The sequence below is a fragment of the Marmota monax genome, unplaced genomic scaffold, assembly GCF_021218885.2.
Source record: "Marmota monax isolate L192 unplaced genomic scaffold, Marmota_monax_Labrador192_F-V1.1 WCK01_AAM20220418_F8-fsc00167, whole genome shotgun sequence".
Taxonomy (NCBI): domain Eukaryota; kingdom Metazoa; phylum Chordata; class Mammalia; order Rodentia; family Sciuridae; genus Marmota; species Marmota monax.
The window spans coordinates 1,621,178-1,642,974 of record NW_026694116.1 but is presented as its reverse complement, the minus strand read 5'-3'; the positions used below and the strand labels follow the sequence as shown (position 1 = coordinate 1,642,974).

Genomic DNA, 21,797 nt, shown 5'->3' with positions numbered 1-21,797 from the left:
CCTGGAGCCTCATCTCTGGACTCCAGGCCACATGGAGGGTGGGCCCCATGAGCTGCCCCATCCTGCCCAGCTTGGACTTGATCCCCCGGCCAGGGACAGGCCTATGTGGCCAGCCGGCCTCAGATAATTCCAGCAGGAGGATCACCAATGGCTCTGGAAAAGGTCACAGGTGACCTTGGGGAAACAAGCAGGTTATGAAGCAGTTCTGGGTAAACCACCCTGGGTGTGCACAGCTGGGGTGGCCTGGCCAACGGGGGTCCTGGGGAGGAAGCAGGTGCATGGCAAGGGAGTGTCTGTGCTGCTTCCACACTTCGAAGACCATCGCTGCTGGTGTGTAAATAATAATAACAACAACAACAACAACATCAAGAAGCCGTGCCGGTGGGTTACAAAGCTTGAGGCCTTCCTCTCTGTCTGGGCCCAGGCAGCAGGCCCTAGGCAGCCCGTGCCCCTGGGAGACTGGAGGGGAGGGAGCCCGGGAGGGCCCGGCACACCAGCCACAGTCGCTCTCCTGCCCCCACCCTGTCTTGAGCCCCAGGGGTGGGATGGGGGGTTTGGCCTTTCAAAGGCTCTGGAACACCCCCTGGCAACACTCCCTGCGGGCATCCACGCTCCAGGCCAGGGTCTGTAGGACGGGCAGCTCAGCCCTCTGACAGCCTCGGCAATGCCAGCAGGCAGCCCGGCTCTGCCCGCGTTCTGACGCGATGTCCCCTGAAGGACACCTCACTGCAGCACGGCCCCACTCAGGGCAGCCAAGGCTGGGGGCTGGGAAAGGCGCCTCCCGCTATAAAACTCTGCTGCGGTTATCCATCTCTGCCGCAGCCACACCGGCCCCTGCCCCCACCCCTGCATTTTAACTAATGGGACACTTAGTTTAATGAGCAGAGTTTGCATAAGAGAAACCTGCTAATTAAATTTTAAACCTTGTCATTCCCAAAATTAGCTTGAGCTCTGAACAAAGCAGTTGGGGGGTGGGAGGGCAGCCGCCCCTCCCCAAGGAAAGGGAGGGAGCTGCCCAGCAGGAACCACCCCCTGTTCCCCCCACTCCCCAGCGGCTCACTTGGAAGGGGTTGAAGTCTCCGAGCCCCAGGCCCCCCAAGGCGGCCCACTGGAGGGGCCTGGCTGTGGGACTGCCCTGAGGAAAGGCTGCCAGAGGGGCACTTGCCCCACCCCAAGCGCTGGTCCCACAAGGGATGCGGCTCCCTCCCCTCTAAGGAGCCCTCTGAGCTTTCCCTAAGCGCCGGGCCCTTGGTGGGGTTTAGGGAAGACCTGCTCCCTTCCTGCCCCATTCACACCCCGCTCAGAGCAGGTGGCAGCCTAGCTGAGCCCGCCAGAGGATTTCATGGGGCTGCCCCGGCTCGGCTGCCCGTAGCAAAGAGAAAATGGGCAGGGACGTGGGAAGAGGGCACCGCCAGCAGCACCTCTCCACCCTGCCCTGTCCCAGCTCAGGCAAGACTGGCGGTCAGGGTGCGCCGCTGGGGCAATGGCCAGGAGTCTCCCTGAGCCTCAGACTGGGACAGGACGGAGCCCCTTTATAAATGGCCCCAGGCCCCAGGTGGTGCGTCTGGGGTCTGGAAGCAGCCCTGCTGGACCCTCCGGGTCAAGATAAACCTGTCCCCACACATGCCCTTCCTGGGAGAAGGGCTGCCGCAGCAGGGAGCATCTTCCACTCTCCTGGGGGCACGGGGGACAGGAAACTGCCCACCACCAAGGAGTCCCCAGGTGTGAGGTTCACGGGGATCTCTCAGGACCACCATTAACCTGTCTATTAACCTGCCGTGAGGCGAGTCGGACCCAACCCAGCCTGAGGCAGGAGGCTGGGGGCATTTCCACCTCAGTGACAAGGAGCAGGAAAGGCCCCAGGGAGCACCTCACCACCACAGGCCTGTACCTGTGCCCTAGGAGGTGTGGGGTGAGTCTGATGTGAGAAGAGTATGAACTTAAAGAGTGGCAAATATGCACACGTGCGTGCGTGCGTGTGCGTGCGTGCGTGTGTGCTGGCCATTCCCAAGCTCTGCCGCTGCACACCTCACCACGACCCTGGCAAGGAGGTTGTCCCCTCTGCTCTTTCCTTCTTGGAGAGGCTGAGCGCCTCACCCAAGGCCACAGTGTGGTGTGTGAACATCACGGGCAAAAGGCACCAGGTGAATGGGTGAGGCCTGTGCCAGTGCCTGGCCCTACCACCCCCTTCATAACAGAGCTGTGGGATAAGCAGGGAGCCTAGACCAGCCCGCTGGACCCAGCCCTGGCCCCGAGTGGCATCTCAGAGCCCCTCCAAGGAGGCCTCCACCCCTGCTGTGCACACTCACATACCTGCACGCTGACTGGGGGTCACAGGGTCAGGAGCTCCCTCCCAGGTTCGGCCTTGGGCTCCACCTTATGCCCCCACGACAGCTGCTTCTTGATCTCATACCTACTTCCCAACACCAAGAGGGGGCTCTGCTGGTCTGGATGGAATTTTTTATGGTAAAAAATGAGCCACAGTTTCACTGCCTCGAGGAGGGTGGGAGCCGTCACCGAGTGGCCAAGGCAGACTGATGAAAATCCTGCTTATGAAGTCGCGGCTCCCCCATTAATTAGGGGGAGGGGGCGCTCCGGCACCACTGCGCACCTCTCCCGCAGCCAAAAGCTTGTCAACATTTTCCACAAAGAATGAAAATGTAAATAACTTTCAGATTATTCAATGTCACCAAGGTATGGAAAAAGGTGGCCATGCTGAGCGTCATTTATCTCGTTGTGGATTTAAAGAGCTTTTTTCTATTAAATTTCTTAAAATTAATGTTTTATGTTGCTCAGAGTAATTTGAACAATTATGGGCTTAAAGAATTGATCATTACAGCCCCTGGGATTTAGTCCTCCAGGCTGTTTCTTTTGGAAAACCCTCTGATTTATCAGGGTTGCTGCTCCACAAGGCAAGCCCCCCATTTGACCCCACCCCCTCTTGTGCAGTGTGTGGGGGGGGCTGGTCCTACTGGCAGATGGTGGGGAGGGAGACAGGGAGGACCGAGGCTGTGTCCCTGGCAAGTCCCCAGGTGGCCTCTGGCTGGCAGGGCGTGTGTACGGGGTGTCCTTTGGGTCCTGAAGCCCCTGTGTAAATTTATATGTAAGGCCATAAGCCTTTTATGTGCTGGTTGAAATTACTGTATCAGGCATGGTGGTGCTTGTCTGTATTCCAGCATCTGGGGAGGCTGAGGCAGTAGGGTCCAAGTTTCAGGGTGGCCTGGGCAACTTAGTGAGGCCCTGTATCAAAATTTTAAAAAATAATAAATTTTTTAATAAAAAATAAAATGCCTGGGTATATAGCTTAGTGGAACAGCGCCCCTGGGTTCAATTTCCAGTATCAAAAGAAAAGAAGAAAAATAAATTACTGTTTGATGATGTAATACAGTCGCTAGACTCAAAAGTGAACAAGCCCTAGTAGGTGGAACCTTCCAGTCGGGACTCTGCCGCACTCCCCTGCCGGCCCGCTAGCGGGTGGGGTCCAGTGCTGACCCACGCGTCCGCTGGACAGCGGGAGAAAGCGGCGACACGCGGTCTGGGCGCAGGATCCGCCGCGCTCCGGGCTCCTGGAGCTTTGCAGCGCGCTCTGGGCGGTTCCCTCTGCCCGCGGCGTCCTCAGGCCTTCAGGTGCGCGTCTGGAGGTCCGAAGGTCGCCCGCTGGGTCCCTCCCGCCAGGGCAGCCCCTCTCGCACCGCGCCCAGGATTCCCGCCTCGCCTTCCACTGGGGTCCCCAGCCCGCCTACAGATCCGTCTCCCGGGACCCTGCATTCCAGACTGAAGTCCCCAGGACCCGGCTAACGCGCTCCTTTGCTGGCAATAAGTCGTACCCTGCAACCCCGACCCGAATGTTGGGGCGCCGCCTTCTGGGGGCGGGGATCTTGGAACGAAAGAACCTCGATTCCTCCTGGGTCCGGGACCCAGAACGTCGGGGTGCGACCTCCCGCCTTCCCTTCACCTCTCTGGCGCCTGGGGCCCGAACACGAGCACCACCCCCGCCCCCGCCGTCCAAGGTCACGCCCCGCCCGCCGGAGGTCTGCCGCCCTTACTGAGGACCTGGCCTCGCGGCGGCGGGTTGGGAACCTCGGCTGGGACCTGAGTCTGGGTCCAGGCGGGTGGGGCTGACCTGAGCCCGAGAAGGTGGGGGTTTCTGCCCCTGGCAGGTGCGGGGTGGCCCCCGGCTTCCTCAGTGGACCCGGTAATGCGGAAGCCGCCTGCGCTCAGCTCAGGTGAGGACACAGACCCGCACAGAGGCGACATTGGATTGGTCACAGGTGGGCCCCCAGGGTCCAGGCCGCCCTGCGTAGGTTTCTGGCCCCATTTTGGGCGGAGCTTTGGATGCCGCGGGGCCCTCTCCAGCCTGAAGCCGCCCCACTCCTCCGGGTTATGGATGGGCCAGCTGGAGCGAGCCGGCCTGACGGCAGACAGGAAAGGGCCCCGCGGGAACACTTAGCACTTCATTAACCTGTCAGCGCCTAAAAGGCCCCAGGGGCCTGGGGGAGGAGCTCTGGCCTGAGCCCCAGCGGCGGGGCCCGAGTATTTGCACCGCGGGGAGGCTGCAGGAACGCCAGCCCCGGGCCCTCTTCCTGAAATCCCAAATATGACCTGGTCTGGAGTAGATTGCCCCTGGGGATCTCCCTCACCCGGGAAAAAAGCGGAAGTTGTCATTTCAGAACCGGGTAGGCCTCTGCCTTCTGCACCCCTCCCAACCCTGCCCCAAACCAGGCAGGCCAGTGGGGACCTCTAGTGCTCCCCCACCCAGGCCATTTCCGGCCCGGCTTACTGTCCTGAAACACCATGCCAACATCCAATTCCTTGGGACTTCCGTGCCCATCTTGTGGTGGCCCTGGGAGCATGTGTGGCCGTCAGGACCCTTCTCCCCTCTGGCATCTTCTCCCAGGGCCAACTGTCCTCTGATAGCTGTCCTCCGATTCTGAGGCTGCCCCAAGGGGATGCTGGCCTGGGGGCTCAGTCACATCCCCCTCTGCTGTCCTGAGGAGCTGCCCCCCTCCTTCTGCTCAGCAGGTCCCCAGCTCGGGACAAGCCCCTTCACCCTCTGAGCCTCAGTCTCTTATAGGCAGGGGCCCCATGGGGTGGCACACAGCAGGTTCTGTAAGCAGGTCCAGGTCCAGAGATGAGCCAGTCTGGGAACTCTCTGGACTCAGCCCTGAAGACCCCTGAAGGCCAGTGCAGTTGGCATGGCTGGACATCAGGCTTCCTCTCTGCAACTCTCAGAGTCCTTTGCCCCAGTTCCACCACTGCCAGCCCCCAGGGCCCTGGGGGGCAGAGTATTTCCCACCGGCCCTCTCCTTCCTTCCCCCAACCAGAGCTTCCTCATTTTTAGAACGGTGGGTAGGGAGTTGGGAAAGGATCTCCCTGACGGACCTGGAAAGGTGGCTGGTTCCAGCCAGTCTCCCCACAAAGACAGCTGGCCTTGGAGAAACCTGGAGATCCCAGGGAGCAACTCAGAGTGGCTTCCCTGGGTGCAGGGGCAGGCGGCTCCTTCCCCCACCCAGGTGGGGGCTGAGAAGGGGGAGGGTCCAGAACCCTGCCCAGGTCTCCTCCTCTGTCTCAGAGGAACCCTCACTTTGGGGTGAGGGAATGCATGTGCCTAGACTTTCAACTCAGGTCTCCCCTTTAGGGAGCTCCATGGGGAGGAAGGCAGGACTCAGAGGGTGCCAATCACAGGCCTTGGGTCACACAGCGAGTTAGCAGGCCAGCTGGGATTGGAATCCAAGTTGGAGAGACCCCATGGACTGGTACCTGGATCTTGATCAGCTAACACCAGCTCCCATCCCCCACTCGCATTACACTCCCCAACCCAGCTGCACCTCCCACCCTGTCCCTCTGTGGGATGGACAGACTATTCCCTGCCTCCCTCCTGTGCTCAGGAGCTTGGCCAAGATCCAGAGCAAAAGGGAGCTCAGATCTAATCCAGGTGCCAGCCCAGGCAAGGAACAGCAGCCCCTGGGGTACACCTCTCCCACTTTCAAAGGACTGCCTCTCCCCACCAGCAACCTCCTTGACCTGCACCGCCCTCAGCCTCACTGAGGCTACAGGCCTTCCAGCAAATGTAAATGACAAGTTTATTGAAGTCTTGGAAAGAGCTGATCACCAGAGAATAAATAAAAGTCACAGGACATTCACAGGACCAACAGGTATCAGGTATCAATACTCTGGTTTTCAGGAATGACTTTGACTTACACACAGCCAACCTTTGTGTGGGGCGACTGCAGGTGCCTCCCAGAATGTCTTTTTAAACATCTGATGGAGGAGGCCTGGTGGGCTCTGAGGACCCTTGCCCCAGCCTCCTCCAGTGGGGGACAGTTTCCGTGTGTCCCCATCAGGCAAAGCCCCATCAGCGTGGAAGGGCAGCTGTTTGGCAACAGGCAGGGCCTGGACACTTGGGGTCCTAGGGAAGTGTGCAGTGGGCAGCGGGGAGGATGAACAAATCTGGGCTTAAAGACTGACTGTGGAGCAGAAGTGGCCCCAGGGATCTCTGCAACCTCCACAGTATTCAAGAACAGAAAGATCTGAGACCCTGGGGAGGGGTGAAGGGACGAGTGGAGAAGGTTGCTGGTAGCAGAGAGGCCCCCAGAGCCCTGAGGAGAGGAAGGTCCTTTCCAGGGTCTTGGTGGCCACAGAGGACACAGGCAGTGCCCCCACTCTGCACCCCCACCTCCTGCCTGAACAGGCAAGGCAGATCCCTGACCTACAGTGGGGGCTACAGGGTCAACACTCAGAGACACGCGGTGCCTGGGAAATGAAGGGCGATTAATGTTATCTTGTGTGTTTAGGTTTTGAAAGCACTGTCCAGCCAAGGCTGTGCTGGTCTGGGTTGGGCAGAGGCCTGGCCTCGAAGAGAGGCAAGTGCTCCGTTCACTGGTCAACAAAGGGGGAGAAATCTGCTTATAAAACATAGCCCTGGAGCCACTGGCTTGTGGGTGGCCACCAGGCAGGTTGCCCCTGTAGAAGGAGCATTGTCCTGGGAATCCCTCGGCCCCCAGGAGGGGCCAGAGGCGCAGGCAGTGGGGGAGGCTCTGCAGACACTAGGCCTCCCTGGTTGCCCTCATCCTGCTTCCCTTGGAGGTCCTTGAATGGAGAGTGCAGCCCCCCGAGCTGCCCACCCAGGGGCAGCGCCACCAAGACCCCTCTCCTCTGGTGCTGGGTGGAGCCGGGGGCCTTAGTCAGAACTGAGCATGGTCCACCTCATCCAGCCAGGAAGCAGGACTGGCAGGGAAGTCAGGGTAACCCCCGCTGCTCCCGGTGGACAGGTCAGAGCTGGGTCCGTTCCCTGCCAGCACCCTCATGGGCGGAGGGCCTCCTGGAGCTCCTGAGGGCACAAGGCCCAAGCTGGTATCTGGATACACCAAGCTGGAGAGGAGGGGCTGGGGGCCTGGGAGGCTCTGCGGGGCAGCGGGGGACGGGGGGATGCCATAGGGGCTGCTGGGGCGCAACTCTCGCAACTCTCGGTACTGCTCCGGGCCCGCCAGGCCTCCATGCTCCAGTGCAAAGCTGCCCAGGGCTCCTGAGGGCCGGCCCAAGGCAGGGGCGGGCTCTCCTAGGCTGCTGTACAGGCCATTGGCAGGGCCCATTTCAGCCATGGAGGGCTCATCTGCAATGGAAGCAGAGAGCCTGTCAGTCCTGTCCTTGAACCTTGGTTCCCCTCGGTGCCCATCCTGGCCCAGGCAGGGGACAATACAAGAAAGAAGGAAGTGCAGAGAACGAAGAAGTCAGGTCCTGCAGAAAAGGACTGAACTTATCCCCAACTCCAGAAAGCCTGGGCTTTTTATCACCCTGAAAATGTGTTGCTTATTCTAAAAATCATGGCAGGGGCTGGGACCTCCCCACCATGAGACAAGTGTCTGGCAGAAGCCCAGCTTAGGGACCAGTCAGGGAACAGGGGCTCTGACCCAGCAGAGAAGAGCAGTGTTCCTGAGTGACCAACCAACAAGGCTTGGAATGCAGGGCCAAGGTCTAAACCAAGTCAGTTTGGAAAGTAAGGCTGGATGCAGAACCAGGAAATTCACATCTCCAGGCTCCCTGCAACCAATGGAACCAAAGTTGTTGCTCAAGCTCCCAGCGACCCATTAGCAAGTACCAGTCTGCAAGGGCATGCAGTGTCTACCCAGGCCTACCGGTGAAGGAGACCTCGGCGTCGCTGTCCTGCCCCTCCTGGATGCTGTCCTTGTCCGACTTGGAGCTGCCGCGGGAGCGCTTCATGTTGCGGAAATACTGGCCCCAGCGCTGCCGGCCTGCGTCCTTTTTCAGCCTCTTTTCCTTGGCCCGGCGGTTCTGGAACCAAACCTGGGGGATGGGGTGGTGAGTGGCCGTGGGGCGGCGGCGCTTTCAGTCTCTCCCCCGCCACCCCACTTCCCTGCTTTAGGAAGCAGCTCCCAAGTCGCAGCGCGGGGCTGCGGAGTGAGCGCTTGCGGGGTGGGTCTTCCTGCTCTCGGGGAGCCAGGGGACACGGGTCGCTTGGAAGCGCTGACCTGCACGACACGCATGTCCAGGCCGGTCTCGGAGGAGAGCTGCTCGCGCACGTGGCGCGCGGGCTTGGGAGAGGTGTTGTAGGCGCTCTTCAGCGTCTCCAGCTGCTTGGCGGTGATGGTTGTGCGCGGCCGCTTGGCGGTGGCCTCGGCCTCTGCGGAGCGAGTGGTGAAGCCGGTGGGCCCCCTCTGGCCGCCCCCGCCGCGCCCACCCCTGGCCGCCCAGACGTCACCAGAGGCCCCTGCTGGCAGGCCCAATCGCGGTAGCCCCGGGGACCCGACGGATTTCACGGACCTGGCGGGTGCCCAAGAGAGGGGATTACCGGTAGAGGGGGCTTCTGTGCCTAGTGGGCTCTTGATCCGGAACCCTCCGCCCGCTGCTACCACACCCAGCAGCCTGGGAGGAGCCCAGTGGTCTCGTTCCCCTTTATTCTGAGTGTGGATAAGGCCAGGTCTTTATGGTCAAGGTGACCAAATGCAGACCAGGAATGATAGTTCACGTAACTCAGGTAACCTCCCTGCCCGCTAGAACGCAGAAGTCGCTAAACCCCAGGCCGGGAACAGCCAGCGGCGCCGTTAATTACCCCGGCCTCTCTCTTGGGCGTGCGGGTCATGGCGCCCTTACCTCCCCAGTCCCAAACCGCCTCAATAGAGAGCCCTGGGGGAAGTCGCTGGAGGTGAGGATTTCCCCCAAGGCCCACCCCAGGGATTGGTAAGAAGGTGGGACTTGCGCCCTGACGGCGCCAGCCAGGTGACCACCCTCCAGTCCCACTGACCTCGCTGCTTGGCTGTCTCGTAGTCCGCCTTGCACACCAGCCGGCTGTCTTCCATGAGGTAGAACTCGTCGCCTGTGGCCAGCTGCCGCTTGCACACCACGCAGGCGAAGCAGTGCAGGTGGTATACGAAGTCCTGGGCGCGGCGCACCACCTGCGTGGGCGGGATGCCCAGCTGGCACGCGGCGCACTTGGTCCCGAATCGCCTGCGGGGCACATAGGGCGCGGCTCAGCTCAGCGGTAGCACCGCAGGCGCCTTCGCTGGGAGCGGGTTGGGTGTGAGAGCCAGCTAGAGCTGTGCCGACTGTCCTGGGCTTGGGTGTAGGAGGTAAGCTCCTGGCCCAGTGCCTCGGTCAGGCCAGCAACCTGGGTGGGCCACATGTACTGATGAGCAGGGGACCCCGACTTCCTCTGGAGGACCTCCAGGAGGAGAATCTGCTCTCCCGCTGGATGGGGAAGATTAATTTGGAGGGTCAGGACTCCAAGTGGGGCAGTTCCCTCAGACCCCAGAGGCCTAAGCTACCCCCCCCCAATTAGGAACAAGACAAGCACAATTTAAAAGGGACTATAACAGTTCTACCAAATTATCTATATCTACATCAATCATTTATCCAAACACTGGGGGTTGAACCCAAAGGGGTGCTCTACCACTGAGCTACACCCCCAGCCCTTTTATATATTTTTTTCTTTTGAGACAGTGTTGCCTACAACGAGGAACCCCTGCTCAGCCTCCCAGTAGCTGGGATTACAGGTGTGGGCCACTGTTCTTGGCTGTGTTTATCTTTTTAAACAACGGCTTCCATGATTCACAAAATGAGTTATTTGTGGGGGTTACTGGGGATTGAACCCAGGGCTTTGCACATGCTAGGCAAATGGTCTACACCACGATACATCCTCGGCTCTCTTAATTTTTTAATTATTACTAATTTTGAAACAGGATCCCACTAAGTTGCCCAGGCTAACCTCAAACTTGCAATTCTCCTGCCTCAGCCTCCTGAGTAGCTGGGAATACAGGTGTGTGCCACCACACCTGGCTAAAATAAATTACTCAAAAAAATATTTCCTGATGTCTCATCCAGGCCAAGCCACCCAGGGAGCACCCGCTAGAACTTGGCAGGTTCCCAGGTATTCTGCCTGTAGTGACCGGAGGGGGCTGGGAGGCACCTGGAGATGCAGGCTGTGGGGTGGGAGACTTGGTTAGAGTTGAGGGTGGTGGGTCCCAGTGTGGCCACACTCCTGTGGGGGCAGGTTGTGGGTGCCCTCCCCTCGCCTCCCACAGGCAGTAGCGCTCACTTGAAGAAGTCGTCCTTGCAGTAGACACTGTCCCCCCGACTAAAGCAGCGCTCGGCCAGCGGTGTGTGACAGTCACTGCACTTGAGGCACTTGCTGTGCCAGTGTCGGTCCAGAGCCTTCAGGATGAAGCGATCCAGGATGTGCTGGTCACAGCCGGCACACAGGGGTATCTCTGTAGGCAGGGGAATGGCCCAGGTCACTGGCACCTCGCAGACCACAAGCCTCTTCACCAGTTGGAGTCAGCCTCCCACTGGTCCCCAAGACCCCGACGCTGCCTAGGGACCCCCTTCTCTGCACACCATTGCCCTGCTAGCTTAAGCAGTTGTTTGGTCCCCCAAGTGCAGGGACCCAACAGGCACCTCATCCCACAGCCTGACAGCAGCCAAAGAAATAGAAGTAAGCTTAGAAACCTGTCTGGGAGCAGGGTGGCCAAGCCACCCAGTGAGGTCGAGTACTGTCAATTTACAAGATATTCAAGAAGCATGCATGTTGAGTTCAAATGAAAACCACCGTACCCCACGGCACTAGGTTCCATCTTTGGCACCACATAAGAATAAATAAAGTTATGTCTATTACAAATACACACACACACACACACACACAAACATACTCCAGGGGGATCTGCTCTAGAAAGTAGGGCAGAAAATGGGAAAACTAGTCCTACTAATCCTGGAGGTGGGCACACATGGGACGCAGGTCCTGGGACACATCCGGGCATGGGGTACATCCATCTGAGCATTTCCATTACCTTACACAATAAGCATCATGACCTCAGGCTCTAGAGACCCCAAGCCTGTGTGGCTGCCCAGCCTCAGGTCCCCTGTTAGTCTCTGAGCCCTTCTCCTCTTTGGGCAGTCTCAGGAGTATTTGTGAGTAGATTGGCTAAGTGATCTGCTGCCCACAGGCTCAGGTGTGGTGGCAGAGTACCCAATGGGTGGCTGACTGTCCCCACCCAGTGCTCGCCAATGCCATCCCCAGGAGCATGGGGCCTCTAGGGCAATCAGGCTGGGGTGGGGTCCGAGGGTGCCCTTCAAGAGCTGTGAGCCCAGGAGGAGTTATGAGGGGCTCTTCTTGGTGTTTGTGAGATGAGGACTTCTGGTAATTTAGAAAGGACAGCCATGAGAGTGGGGAGCGGCCAGCAGGAGCTGGCACCTACTCGGATGTGACCCACCTCACCAGCTCCCTGTCTATGGACAGGGCAGGGAGCAGGAGGGCCCCAGTGGCAGGGGAGCAACGTGGGAAGAGGACATCGCAAGGAGGTTCGCTCGACCTCCCTCCCGCATTGGCGGGAAACCCGCGACAGACGGTCGGACCGCGTCCGGCGTCCCGCGTCTTGCAAAACCGCTGCCCTGGTCACCGAGCGGCAACGGCAGCCGCGAGGCCTGGGTCCTCACCGCCAGCAGTGAGCCTCAGGGAGCCGAGGACATCGGCTCCGCGCAGCACGATTCAGCACCGCGGTCCGGACAGCGCCTCGTCCAAGCAGCCGCAAGAGCCCGCGTGGGACAAAAGCCAAACCCACATCCCCGCGCCCCGGCTAAGCCCCAGTGGAGCCCCCGCGGAGCCCCCGCGACCTCGGCTTACGCTGCATGGCGACTCCGGCCCCGGCACGGTCTCCACCCCTGAGGCTGGCGGTCCCGGAGCCTCGGCGCCCGTCCCAGTGCTGTCTCGGCCAGCGCTCCCTGGCCTCGCGCGCCCAGCCTTCCCGCCTCCTCTCCCTGCGCCTCCCACTCTTCTCCAGGCTCTTCGGCCAACCCCTCCCGGGAACCGTCGGAAAATAAATGAATGAGTAGGGGATGGAGCGACCTCGCAGCCTGGACGTAGCCCCCTTGGCCCGCTCCGTTCCTCCCACTCCCCCTCCCCAGCCTTCCCCACCCAGAGCTCTCTCGTCGGCCCGGAGCGCAGAGAGCAGCCTGGCTCCGAGAGCCTCAGCGCCGGGAGGGGACGGGGCCCCAGAGAAGCCGGGCTTTTCCTTGCAGAGGGTCCTGCCAAACCGGGCGGGCGGCTGAAGAGACCCAGATTAGAGAAATTACACCGTTCAGCTCGACCCTGGCTCTTGCCTGATTGCGCTCCCCTGGAAAGTCGGGTCTGCGCAAGGGTGGCCCTCTGGGGGACCCTCCTGCTCCGTGGTCACTGGGCGGGTAACAGCCCCTACACCGCTTACACTTCAGGGGCGGCTAAGGACTGCCAAGAGCCCTCTTAGCCATTCCTGGACACCCGAGGGTACCCTGGACCGAGGACCACATGCCCGACAACAGCGCCAGGGGCCCTTCACAGACCGCCATCGTGATGCACTGGCTTGGTTGTGCCGGGGCCCTCGCACCCGCTCCGGCCCAGGTCCTTTGGCCTCCGTGGCCAAGAGGGGAAAAGCCCGAAGACCTCCTGGTCTCCCTGATGCTGCCGCTCGACTGGGCACCCACCTCGGCGCAGGTCAGCCCTCCGCGCGAGCAGCGCCAACAGCAGGTCGCCCCCCGCCGATTCCCGGGCCGGGTCCAGCTCCCCGCGAGCCTCCATGGCGCCCGCCGCCCGGCACCTCCGCTTTCTGACCCCGAACTTCCCCGGGGTCCGGGGAGGCCTCGGACGCAGTGGCCCCTAGCCGGCGTCCGAGCGACTCGCCGCGTTGCTGGGCGCTGCGCCGGCGGGCCGCCCCGGGGCCCCGAGCCTCGGGCGGTGCGGAGGGCGGAGCGGCCGGGGGGCGGGGCCGCGCCGCGGGGCGGGGCCGGGGGTCCCGGAGACTCGCCCCGGGCGATCGCCGGCTCTGTGCGCCTGGCCCCGTACCTACGGAGCCTTCGCACCGCTCTGCGTTCTTGTCCCTAGAGCCGGGACGGCCGGGGAGGACCCGAGTCAAGGCTGCCCGCAGGCGCTCGCCCCTGCCTCGCAGCTGGACTCACTTCAGCGCTGGAAGGGCTGGGGGTTCTGGGAGAAGTTGGCAGGGAGGCAGCTAGGTTCTCCTGATGCTGAATCTGAGCTGGGAGCCTTCGCGACAATGTCTGGTCCGCGGAAGCGCAACCGAAACCCAGAGAAGGTGAGCGTGGCCGCCAAAGGCCTCACAGTAAGAAGCTAGCCGCGACCCCAGACCTTCTACGCCCATCCCTGCAATTTCCCACTGGCGTGGGCACTGGAAGGAAGGCGATTCTTAGGAGAGAAGCAGGCCCCTGTCCTCCGCCTGGAAACCCATCCGAGACCCTGGTTTAGGAGGGACTGAGCTGGAAAAGGTACAGGATGTCCCCTCGCTCCTCTGCCCCCAGCACTCTGGCTACCAAAGAACAGTCCCTGCACCCGATTTTCCAGCATCCTGCTCCCAATGCAAACAGGTGAGCCAACTGGAACCCATGTATCCTTTGGTGTACATCCCTTCCTCTGCTCAGAGGGCCCACAGTCCTGGGTCATCGACCAGGATCTTAGCCCTGTACGGTCACTCAGAGACAGAATACAGCATGGGGCCCTGGCAGGCAGCAGGATCCTGGATGGAAGCGCTGGGGAAGCAGTAGGTTGAACTAGTGGGTTGAACCTCCAGGTCCCTCTACCGGGGGTCAGATGGTGATACCCTCTCCACTCAGTCTTCTGAATTGCGAGCTCTAAGGGCACAGGACTGGAAGATGGGCATAAAAGAGCACAGCCCCTCGGTCCTAGCTCCAGCACACAGCATGCCTGGTTGTGAGCACAGGCTCACGGGCCACCTCTCTCTTGCTTTGTACTACACCTGTTACTCCAGAAGGGTCAGCGCACACACACTTGTGTGGAGCCGAGTGGGTGTCTGGTGCACTGGGGTGAGGTCCGTTGAGTGTCAGCTGCTGCAGAGGCGGTCTGGCAAGGGCCATTTGTGACAGGACTGGGGAAGGGAAGGCCCCTTCTGCTGGGCATCTGGCCGGCCCCACCAACAATGCCTCCATTATTTCCAACGTCTGTGGCATTGGAATGGCCCTTGGAGAGGACGGTTGGGGTGGGACACCAGGACTGGGGTCCCCTACTGCAAGCCAGGGCTAAGAAGGGAAGTGAAGGGCTTCATTCTCTGGGGGGACCTGGTGCCCCTCACTCTGTTCCATCACAGGCACCATTTGCAGGTCAAGCACCAGGCTCCCCGGGCCACCCTCGGCTTCCCTCCCAATCTGCTGCCATTTCAAAGTGCCTCCCCGGTCTCCCTGGACTTTCCCTGCAGCCCTCCCTGCTGCACCCGTGGCCCGGCCCCTCCACCCGCCTCGGCCGCCCTAGTTGCTTCTCTCTCCGCAGCTCTTACCCTGCGTCCCGACAAAGGTGCAGAGGGCAGCAGCCGCCGGAACCCCTGGCCTTTCTCGGTCGCCTTCGAACTCCGCTTCCAGCAGCATCGCGGTAACGGGTCGGGTCTGAGTGGGCGTAGACGGAGGGCTGGAGCTCCGCAGAACCTGGAGCGTCGCGGGGCAGACTCCAGCACTGGGCCGGCGCTGTCCGCGGTGCTGAAGGAGGCATCCGCGCGCCCCCAGCCCTTTTGGCGCCTGTCCCCCGCCCATCCCCTGTCCCCGCCTCCGGCCCCCGCCCAGTCCGGCGCACGTCCCTAGCACGCTGGGTTTGGCGGGACTGGACCCGGTCCCGGCGGCCATCACCTTGGGCAGCCATGCCGGTTGGCTCCGCCCCGGCCGGGAGGCTCCTCTTTCGCAGCAAGCGGGTTGAGGTGCCGCCGGGCTGGAAACCTCTGAACCCTGCCCGCTGGACCCTCAACAACCTTCTGGAGAGCAGGGAGCACCCAGGTTGCGGGGGACTGGACCTGGGGCGGAGGCTCTCTCCTGCAGACGTCAGAGGACTATTCACTGCTGCTGCTGCCGCCCTCAAGGTACTGTCCCTTGCACCCAACACCCTTCTGGCCACTGCAGGATCACAGACAGAAACTTCCAACTCCAGACTGTGAGCTCCGAGACCAGGTACGGGAGCCCTGAAGGCATTCCCGGTGGAGAGGTCTGCTCAGCACACACTGCCCGAGGCCGGCAAGGCAGGGGCTGCCCAGGTCTCTCCGTGGGAGGGTCCTGGGAGAAGCTAGCCATGGGCAACCTGCGCGTCTCCTGCTTCACACTGAATTGAGTGTGTGTGGGGTGGCTATGGGGTGGGCTGGGTCCCCCAGGGGCTTCCGTAAGCAGGAGTGCCTGGGGAACACGCTGAAATAGTGTCATCTGTATGTGTCTCAGGGTGCTGCTCTTAGCTGCTGCATCTGGTTCTGCTCTAAGCAGGTCATCTAAACTCCACTTTGCAGCTGACTTTTCCATCTGACTCCCGGCTCTCTTCCAAAAAGTGTCTTTGACTCAATACAAGCAATCCTAGAAATCCAGAGTGGAGTCCATAGGAGTGTAGATAGGAGCCCAGCTCCATTCTGTTCCCATTCCAGAATCTCACATTTCAAAAGAACTGTCACGGTTTCTCAAATGTCAGATTTCTTTACTCTTAAAATGTGCACATTATAATTTTTACTTAAATACAAAATGTCCACTTCCCTTGCAGGTAAGAAATTTCACTGACATTTCCATGTCAAATGGCTCCTTTTTAAACAAAATCTTTCCATTAAAAATAAATAAACATTTAAATTACGGAACTGTTATATTCATTAGTCTCAATACCTCTTAAAATATTAAACCTTATAAAACCACCTCACACCTTGTGGCATCCTCAGAGCTGGCACCCAGGGGTGGGGCTGTTCTTTCCCTCCTCCAGGACACCCTGCGGGGCGCCTCAGTGACAAGTGTGTCCCCAGACATTGGTGGCCTTGCCCTGTAATAGGAGGGAAGCTGGAAACAAGCCCTGCCTAAAGCAGCTCTGCCAAGGCCAGACAAGCAGCGCACACTCCACATTCCCGGGGAGATGCCTCGCACCCCCCGCTGGAGCTGTGGGTAGACCTGCCTGGTTTTCAAACAAAGAGATATGACGTCTTCAATAACCAGGTACACACCAGCTGTGGAGGCAAGCTCCCGGCCTTTTAAAGCAGAGGATTCTAGGGGCTAAAAAGCATCATGAAGAAACCTCACGGCAGAGAAGTGGAGCAGGAGATGGAAGCTGCCAACAGCCCCCCCCCCCCCCCCCCCGTCCTGCTGGCCTCAGGCAGCTGCCTGCGGCTCCCCTACCCATCCTCTGGTCATCCCAGCACTCCAGGGCTGGACTAGCCACAGCCCAGGGAGGCAGCTGTCCATTTCCCTTAAGTGGCAGCAGTGACAGCAAGGTCAGACACACTTGAGCATCAAATACAAAACAGCAAAGTAGAAAAGGTATTTACAGGCATCTGGGTCACGCACGTGCACAGAGATGGGCACATCAGAGCATGAGTCCACCATATCCAATGAAAGCTTGTGGAACAAACCAATGGCCAGGGACTCTCTATGAACGTCCCAAAGCATGTATCAGTTTGCTCCCTTTAAGTCTTCAGAGGCTGATTCACCACTAAGTGTTTTGGGTTTAATAATGTGTTTAAATTGCTAAATGGTTAAAAAAAAAAAAAATCATTCCTGAGGCCTGGGAGACCAGTGCCCCTAGGAACCTTGTCCACAGCTTCAGGTCAGGGAGGCCTGTCCTACAGGGCTCATGGCCAGGGGCCTCTGCCTTCCTCACTGGGCCTGTCCCTGGCCTCTGTGGTGCCTCATGTGGGGCTGGAAAAGGACCAGAGTAGACAAAGGGCTCCTACAGAGGTCATCCGAAGACCATGCCCCCAAGAGCAGACCGGTCCTCCATACCCCTCCTGTAGACCTAGTCTTCAAACCCACCACTGGGCCCAGAGCGCCCCCAGGACAGCCAGATTGGGATGACCCTCACTTACATCTCTTTATCATCAGAAATGCCAACCAACAAAAAGGCACTGCCACCACCCTGTCCCTCCCAAGCCCCAGGCTTACTCCCCAGGACCCTGAGTCATTTCTGAGATACAGCTCTCCCCTGGCCGGGTTCCTTGAGTCTCCACATCTGAATGGATCGCCCTGCAGGGCAAAGGACTGACCAGACCCTTCCTTCTCTGCTCCCGAGTTCCCTGAGCTCCCACACAACTGTTCTTTTGCTTAAGTGGGGACAATCAGGTGGCCAAAAAGGAGATCCCACATCACTGGAGCACCACGTCTACTCTGAGGGCTGCAGGGCAGGGCACACTGTGTGGGGAAGGCTCCTCCAGCGAGGCTTCTGCCAACACAGAAGCAAGGCCCTGTAGAGCTGTCGCCTGCGATCACTGCGGGGCACAGGACAGCTGGGGCTGCTCCTCTTGTTCCTTGACCTCAATGAGGTCACCAAGTCTTCCTGCAACAAGGGCTGCGGGAGGCATGGACAGGGTTCAGACGTGAGCACGCCCACAAGACTACCCAGTCTCCACAGGCCTGTGAGGGGACCAGGTCTTGAGCCCCTGATCATGAACAAGAAAGCTGCAGGTGGCACAGGGGGCAGGGCTTCCAAGGGCTTCCCGCGTGTTGCCAGCACTGCCTCGGGAGCACTCTACACAGCTGGGTGGTGAAGCCGGACTTTCCATCGCTTGGACCTCACTCTGAAGAAGAAGTACATCACCATCAGGAACAGAGAGGAGGCCACATACAACAGCACGCAGAGGCTCATGTCCAGGCTGGAGAAGCCAACCCCAAGAAAGGGTGCGGCGGCCTCAGCCTCTTGGAGGGCCCCAGGCCCACGGGGACTCTGGAGTCTCAGGTCCAGCCTGTGCTGCACATCCTGGGGAAGGTCAGCTCTGGGGCCCAGCATGCCAGGCGGACGAAGACTCTCGGCATCTTGGTCTCTGCGGAACTTCTCTGGGGGAGTCAGTGCTTGGCCCTCCACCTCGCCCCTGCCCAGGGCTCTTCCCTCACTGGACTCTCCCTGGTCTGCAGAGTACGTGTCTACGAGGTTGCTGCTGCTATAGTACTGCTTCAGGAACACCAGCACCTGGCCCTCGTTCCAGCTGTCCAGGCCCTTAATTTCCTCGTGGCAGGCTGGGCAGAGGTCTGGGGTAGGCCATGGGACCTTTGGAAACTTGGGATCCTCACTCAGGTGGCCTAGGAGAAAAGGAAGGGGAGAATCACTGCAGACAGGCCTTGGCCATGGGATGCTGGGCCTGTGCAGGTGGCAGGCCACAGGGCTCTGCTGCCCCCTCGGTCCTCCTAGGCAGGCAGCAGCTCTTGCTCCCTCTGGTGGGCCCCACGCCTGCACACCAAGGAAGAACCCTGCACACCTGGCCCACCTGCCGTTGCCTGACCAAGCCCTGAGGCAATCCACCAGCTCTGCTCTGCCAGAAGGACCCAAAGGCCCCACCTCCTACCTTCCAGGAGGCCCAAGAGGCCCAACACCCCACCGAACACCGCCCACTCCGGCTGCCAGGGGTACTGCCCACCTCGTGGTCCTTTGAGAGACAGGTCCTGGGAGACCGCTTTTCTATACATGGCAGGACGCCACACAGCATCCTCCTCTACTGTGGTGCTGCTCAGCTGCGACTGGCTTCCTGCTCCCGAACACAAACCTACCCCACGCGGGGTCTCCTGCCACAGCCCCACTGTTCATTCCATCACACTTCCCAGTGAACAGCCACGCAAGCACCTCTGCCACGGACGTCCACATACAGCTTTGCACACTTGCTTGAGCACTTCCTTCTGAGTGTGGATGTGGCTGCTCAGCTGCCCTCAGAAAGGCTCTCCACCCTCTCCCAGCAGCCTTGCCTGAGGCCTGACTCCTGCCCTCCCCTGGGATTTCTCCCTTCTTCATTCCTCTGATCGAAGGCCTGACAAAGGGCCACAGGGAGGCCAGCAGGGGACTCAGCAACACCTGCCTGTGTGACCTGAGATCAGGGATGCCCTGCACTCAGGTGTGAGCTAGGGTTCCCCTGGTAATGTGCAGGGTCCAGCCCAGCTCCCTCTGCAGAACCAACAAAGCTCCCAGACAAGCCTCCGTGGTGCTGATGACACCTATCCTGCTTGCTGTGTGCCATATGCTGGACACAGAGCCAGGAGAGGACAAGGCAAAGGCTAGTCTGCACACCCTAGGAGAGGCCACCTAGTGGGACTTGAGGGTGGTCATGCACAGAGATACACCAAGTGCTGCAGAGTCAGAGCTGATGCTGGACAGGAGACTAGGCCAGACCCCTGAGGGCCTCTCAGGCTGGAAGGGGGACAGGGAGCAATGCGTGGAGCCTCAGGAGTGGCCCCACCACATAGGCCAAGGGACCCCCACCGCAGCTGGCTGATGGGAACAGGCTGACAGCAGGGCTCCTGAACAGGGCAGCTCCAATTGGCATCTTGCTCCGGACGCCTCAGAGCCGAACGCCCAGATGACCAGAGACCTCTATGGGGAGGAGGGAGAGGCCCAAGAGGCGCTGGGTGTGGAGAGAGCCCCCTGTGGCCTTCGAGGCTCACCTCGAGGCACAGCTGACAGGGAGGGAGCAAATCCCAGGGACGCAAAGGCGCCCGCAGCCCTCAGTGCAAAGAAGAACCAATTTTCTTTAGTGCTCCAGTTGTAACGTGTTTTTATGACACAGTGGATTAAGTGAGAACCAACAGTTCAGCAGCATTTTCTATTCATCTCTATTAAACTCATTTTTCAGTGGAATTATTTTTAAGCCTAATTCTAATCTGCCATTGATTTTGGAAGTCTGAATTACTTAACTCTGAGAAATTGCTTGTGCCCTATTTAGTTTAAATAAAACTACTCTGAGAGGTTTGGCTTACAGTCTGAGAACAGATTTTAAAGATACTAAAATTCCTTACAAAAATTAATCACATCCTTAATTTTCTAGTGTCAAAATTACTTGGAGAAGGGTGTGACGGAAGAGAGAGAGCCATATCAGTCTCTGTCCACCTTCATGAGGACCATGTACCCCAGAACAAGAGGACAAGCTAGACAGCTTAGGACCTGGAGGCCTGCAGACCTGGCTGTCCCCGACATATGCCTCACCCATGCTGCCCGCACGACCAGGCCCACAGAGCTGTCCCAGGGCCAGGGACACCCACCGGCCAGGCGGCTGTTGACTGCGTTGTGCCGGCTCCAGAGCCAGAGCACAGCTTGGTCCAGCGTTTTCACGGAATCCATGGACTCTTTAGCCATTGCCTCGAAATGTTCGCCACATTCCTTGCACCCAAAGAAGGTCTGAATGTACCTCCTCAGGGTCTGCAGCACGGCCTGGGGGTCATCTTCAAAACCTGCAAGGGAACAAGAGCCACTGGTGCCCCAGGCCCAAAGGTCACTGCTCAGCCTTGTGCCTGAGGCAATGCAGGCCAGCTTTGAGTCCCCACGGAGACTAAGGACACAAACTAGGGGCCACAACTTCCCCAGATACCCTGGTGTCCCAAAAGGTGCCCAAGGCCCCTCAAGGGCATGAGGATGAAGGTGCCCACACCTCAAAGGGGACACCTCATTGGCATGGAGACCTGAGTTGTGTGCTGGTACCAAGGGGGACCAACCACGAGTACTCAGTGCCACAAACGCCACAGCCCTTCAGAAGGATGACAACCAGGCTGTCAGCTGCCTCTGCCCTTGGCCTCAGGACCCAGAGAGCGATGGGCGGCACAGGCCCCCTTGACTGCTAGCCTCCCTCCTTTAGCCCACCCCCAGCAGTACTGGGTGCCCTACTACATCGGCAGACACCCACCCAGGAGCACAGAGCCTCAGGACTTGCCCTGCTGAAGATGACATTCCTGAGAAGAGGTGGTCAAGGGCAGGCAGGTTGGTGAGGCCCACGCTCTTCAAAAAGGCTGAGCCTCCCAGCGGAGCGGTGGTTCCACAGGGAAACAGCCCAGTACCCATGGCCATGGCTAATGGCACAGGACGGGACAGGTACAGCTCAGTGGGGACACTGAGAAGGAGCAACAAACATGCTGTGCCTCTACAGGCAGCCCCAGCCCGGGGGCAGAAGGGAGCAACCGGAAGCCCAGGCATGGGGACGGAGGGGCCAGCAGCTCCACTCAGACGAGCGTGCAAATAAGGGAACAGGATTAAAGCTCGCCACACGCACGTCAGCATCGAAAGCCACGTGGCAAAACAATCACCAAAAAGATGTGCTTGGGGGAAGGAGTCCCTCTCCACCACAGCAGGCCCACATGGCGTCTGCAGACCCTGTGGAGGACAACTGTCCATAAGCCTGACCTAGGTGTCCACCTGTCGAGGACTGCAGGCTCCTGGGTCTAGGCCTTGGCAGTCAGGGACTCAGACCAAGACCCTTGTTTGTTCCAATCTGAGAAGGCAGAATTCAGCATGCTGCCGACGCCCGCTGGCTCTGGGCATGCTCATGGCATCCAGGCAGTGCCCTGTGACCTGGCCCGTCTGGCCCCCACTCCCTGCC

General features: G+C 59.8%; 2 protein-coding genes across 3 annotated transcripts in view; both read right to left on the bottom strand.

Moving 5' to 3' along the window:
• Positions 1-6,494: 6,494 nt before the first annotated feature.
• Positions 6,495-14,989, bottom strand: Lhx3 (LIM homeobox 3). Of its 2 annotated transcripts, none has more exons than XM_046465670.2 (6): positions 14,787-14,989; positions 10,553-10,724; positions 9,263-9,465; positions 8,490-8,641; positions 8,136-8,304; positions 6,495-7,612 (listed from the first exon to the last, which is right to left on the bottom strand). In XM_046465670.2, the coding sequence occupies exons 1-6, from the start codon at positions 14,872-14,874 to the stop codon at positions 7,185-7,187; spliced, it is 1,212 nt and encodes a 403-aa protein (XP_046321626.1). In that variant the 5' UTR covers positions 14,875-14,989; the 3' UTR covers positions 6,495-7,184. The 2 variants fall into 2 exon arrangements, with proteins under 2 accessions (XP_046321626.1, XP_046321625.1); XM_046465669.2 differs by lacking the exon at positions 14,787-14,989 and adding an exon at positions 12,970-13,136.
• A 1,770-nt stretch (positions 14,990-16,759) lies between these two features.
• Positions 16,760-21,797, bottom strand: part of Qsox2 (quiescin sulfhydryl oxidase 2) — a 28,066-nt gene continuing 23,028 nt past the window's right edge. The window contains exons 11-12 of the mRNA XM_046465646.2: positions 20,470-20,658; positions 16,760-18,525 (exon numbers count right to left, since the gene is read on the bottom strand). Coding sequence (XP_046321602.1) covers positions 17,978-18,525; positions 20,470-20,658 — 737 coding nt within the window. The 3' untranslated portion in view covers positions 16,760-17,977. The remainder of the gene's footprint in view (positions 18,526-20,469; positions 20,659-21,797) is intronic.

Coding starts and splice junctions, on each gene's coding strand:
- Lhx3 (XM_046465669.2), bottom strand. CDS start 13,063: ATGGAGGCTCGCGGGGAGCTGGACCCGGCCCGGGAATCGGCGGGGGGC. Junction 10,725..12,969: donor GAGGGCTGACCTGCGCCGAG/GTGGGTGCCCAG, acceptor CCCTGCCTACAG/AGATACCCCTGTGTGCCGGC. Junction 7,613..8,135: donor CGCCGAGGTCTCCTTCACCG/GTAGGCCTGGGT, acceptor CTTCCATTGCAG/ATGAGCCCTCCATGGCTGAA.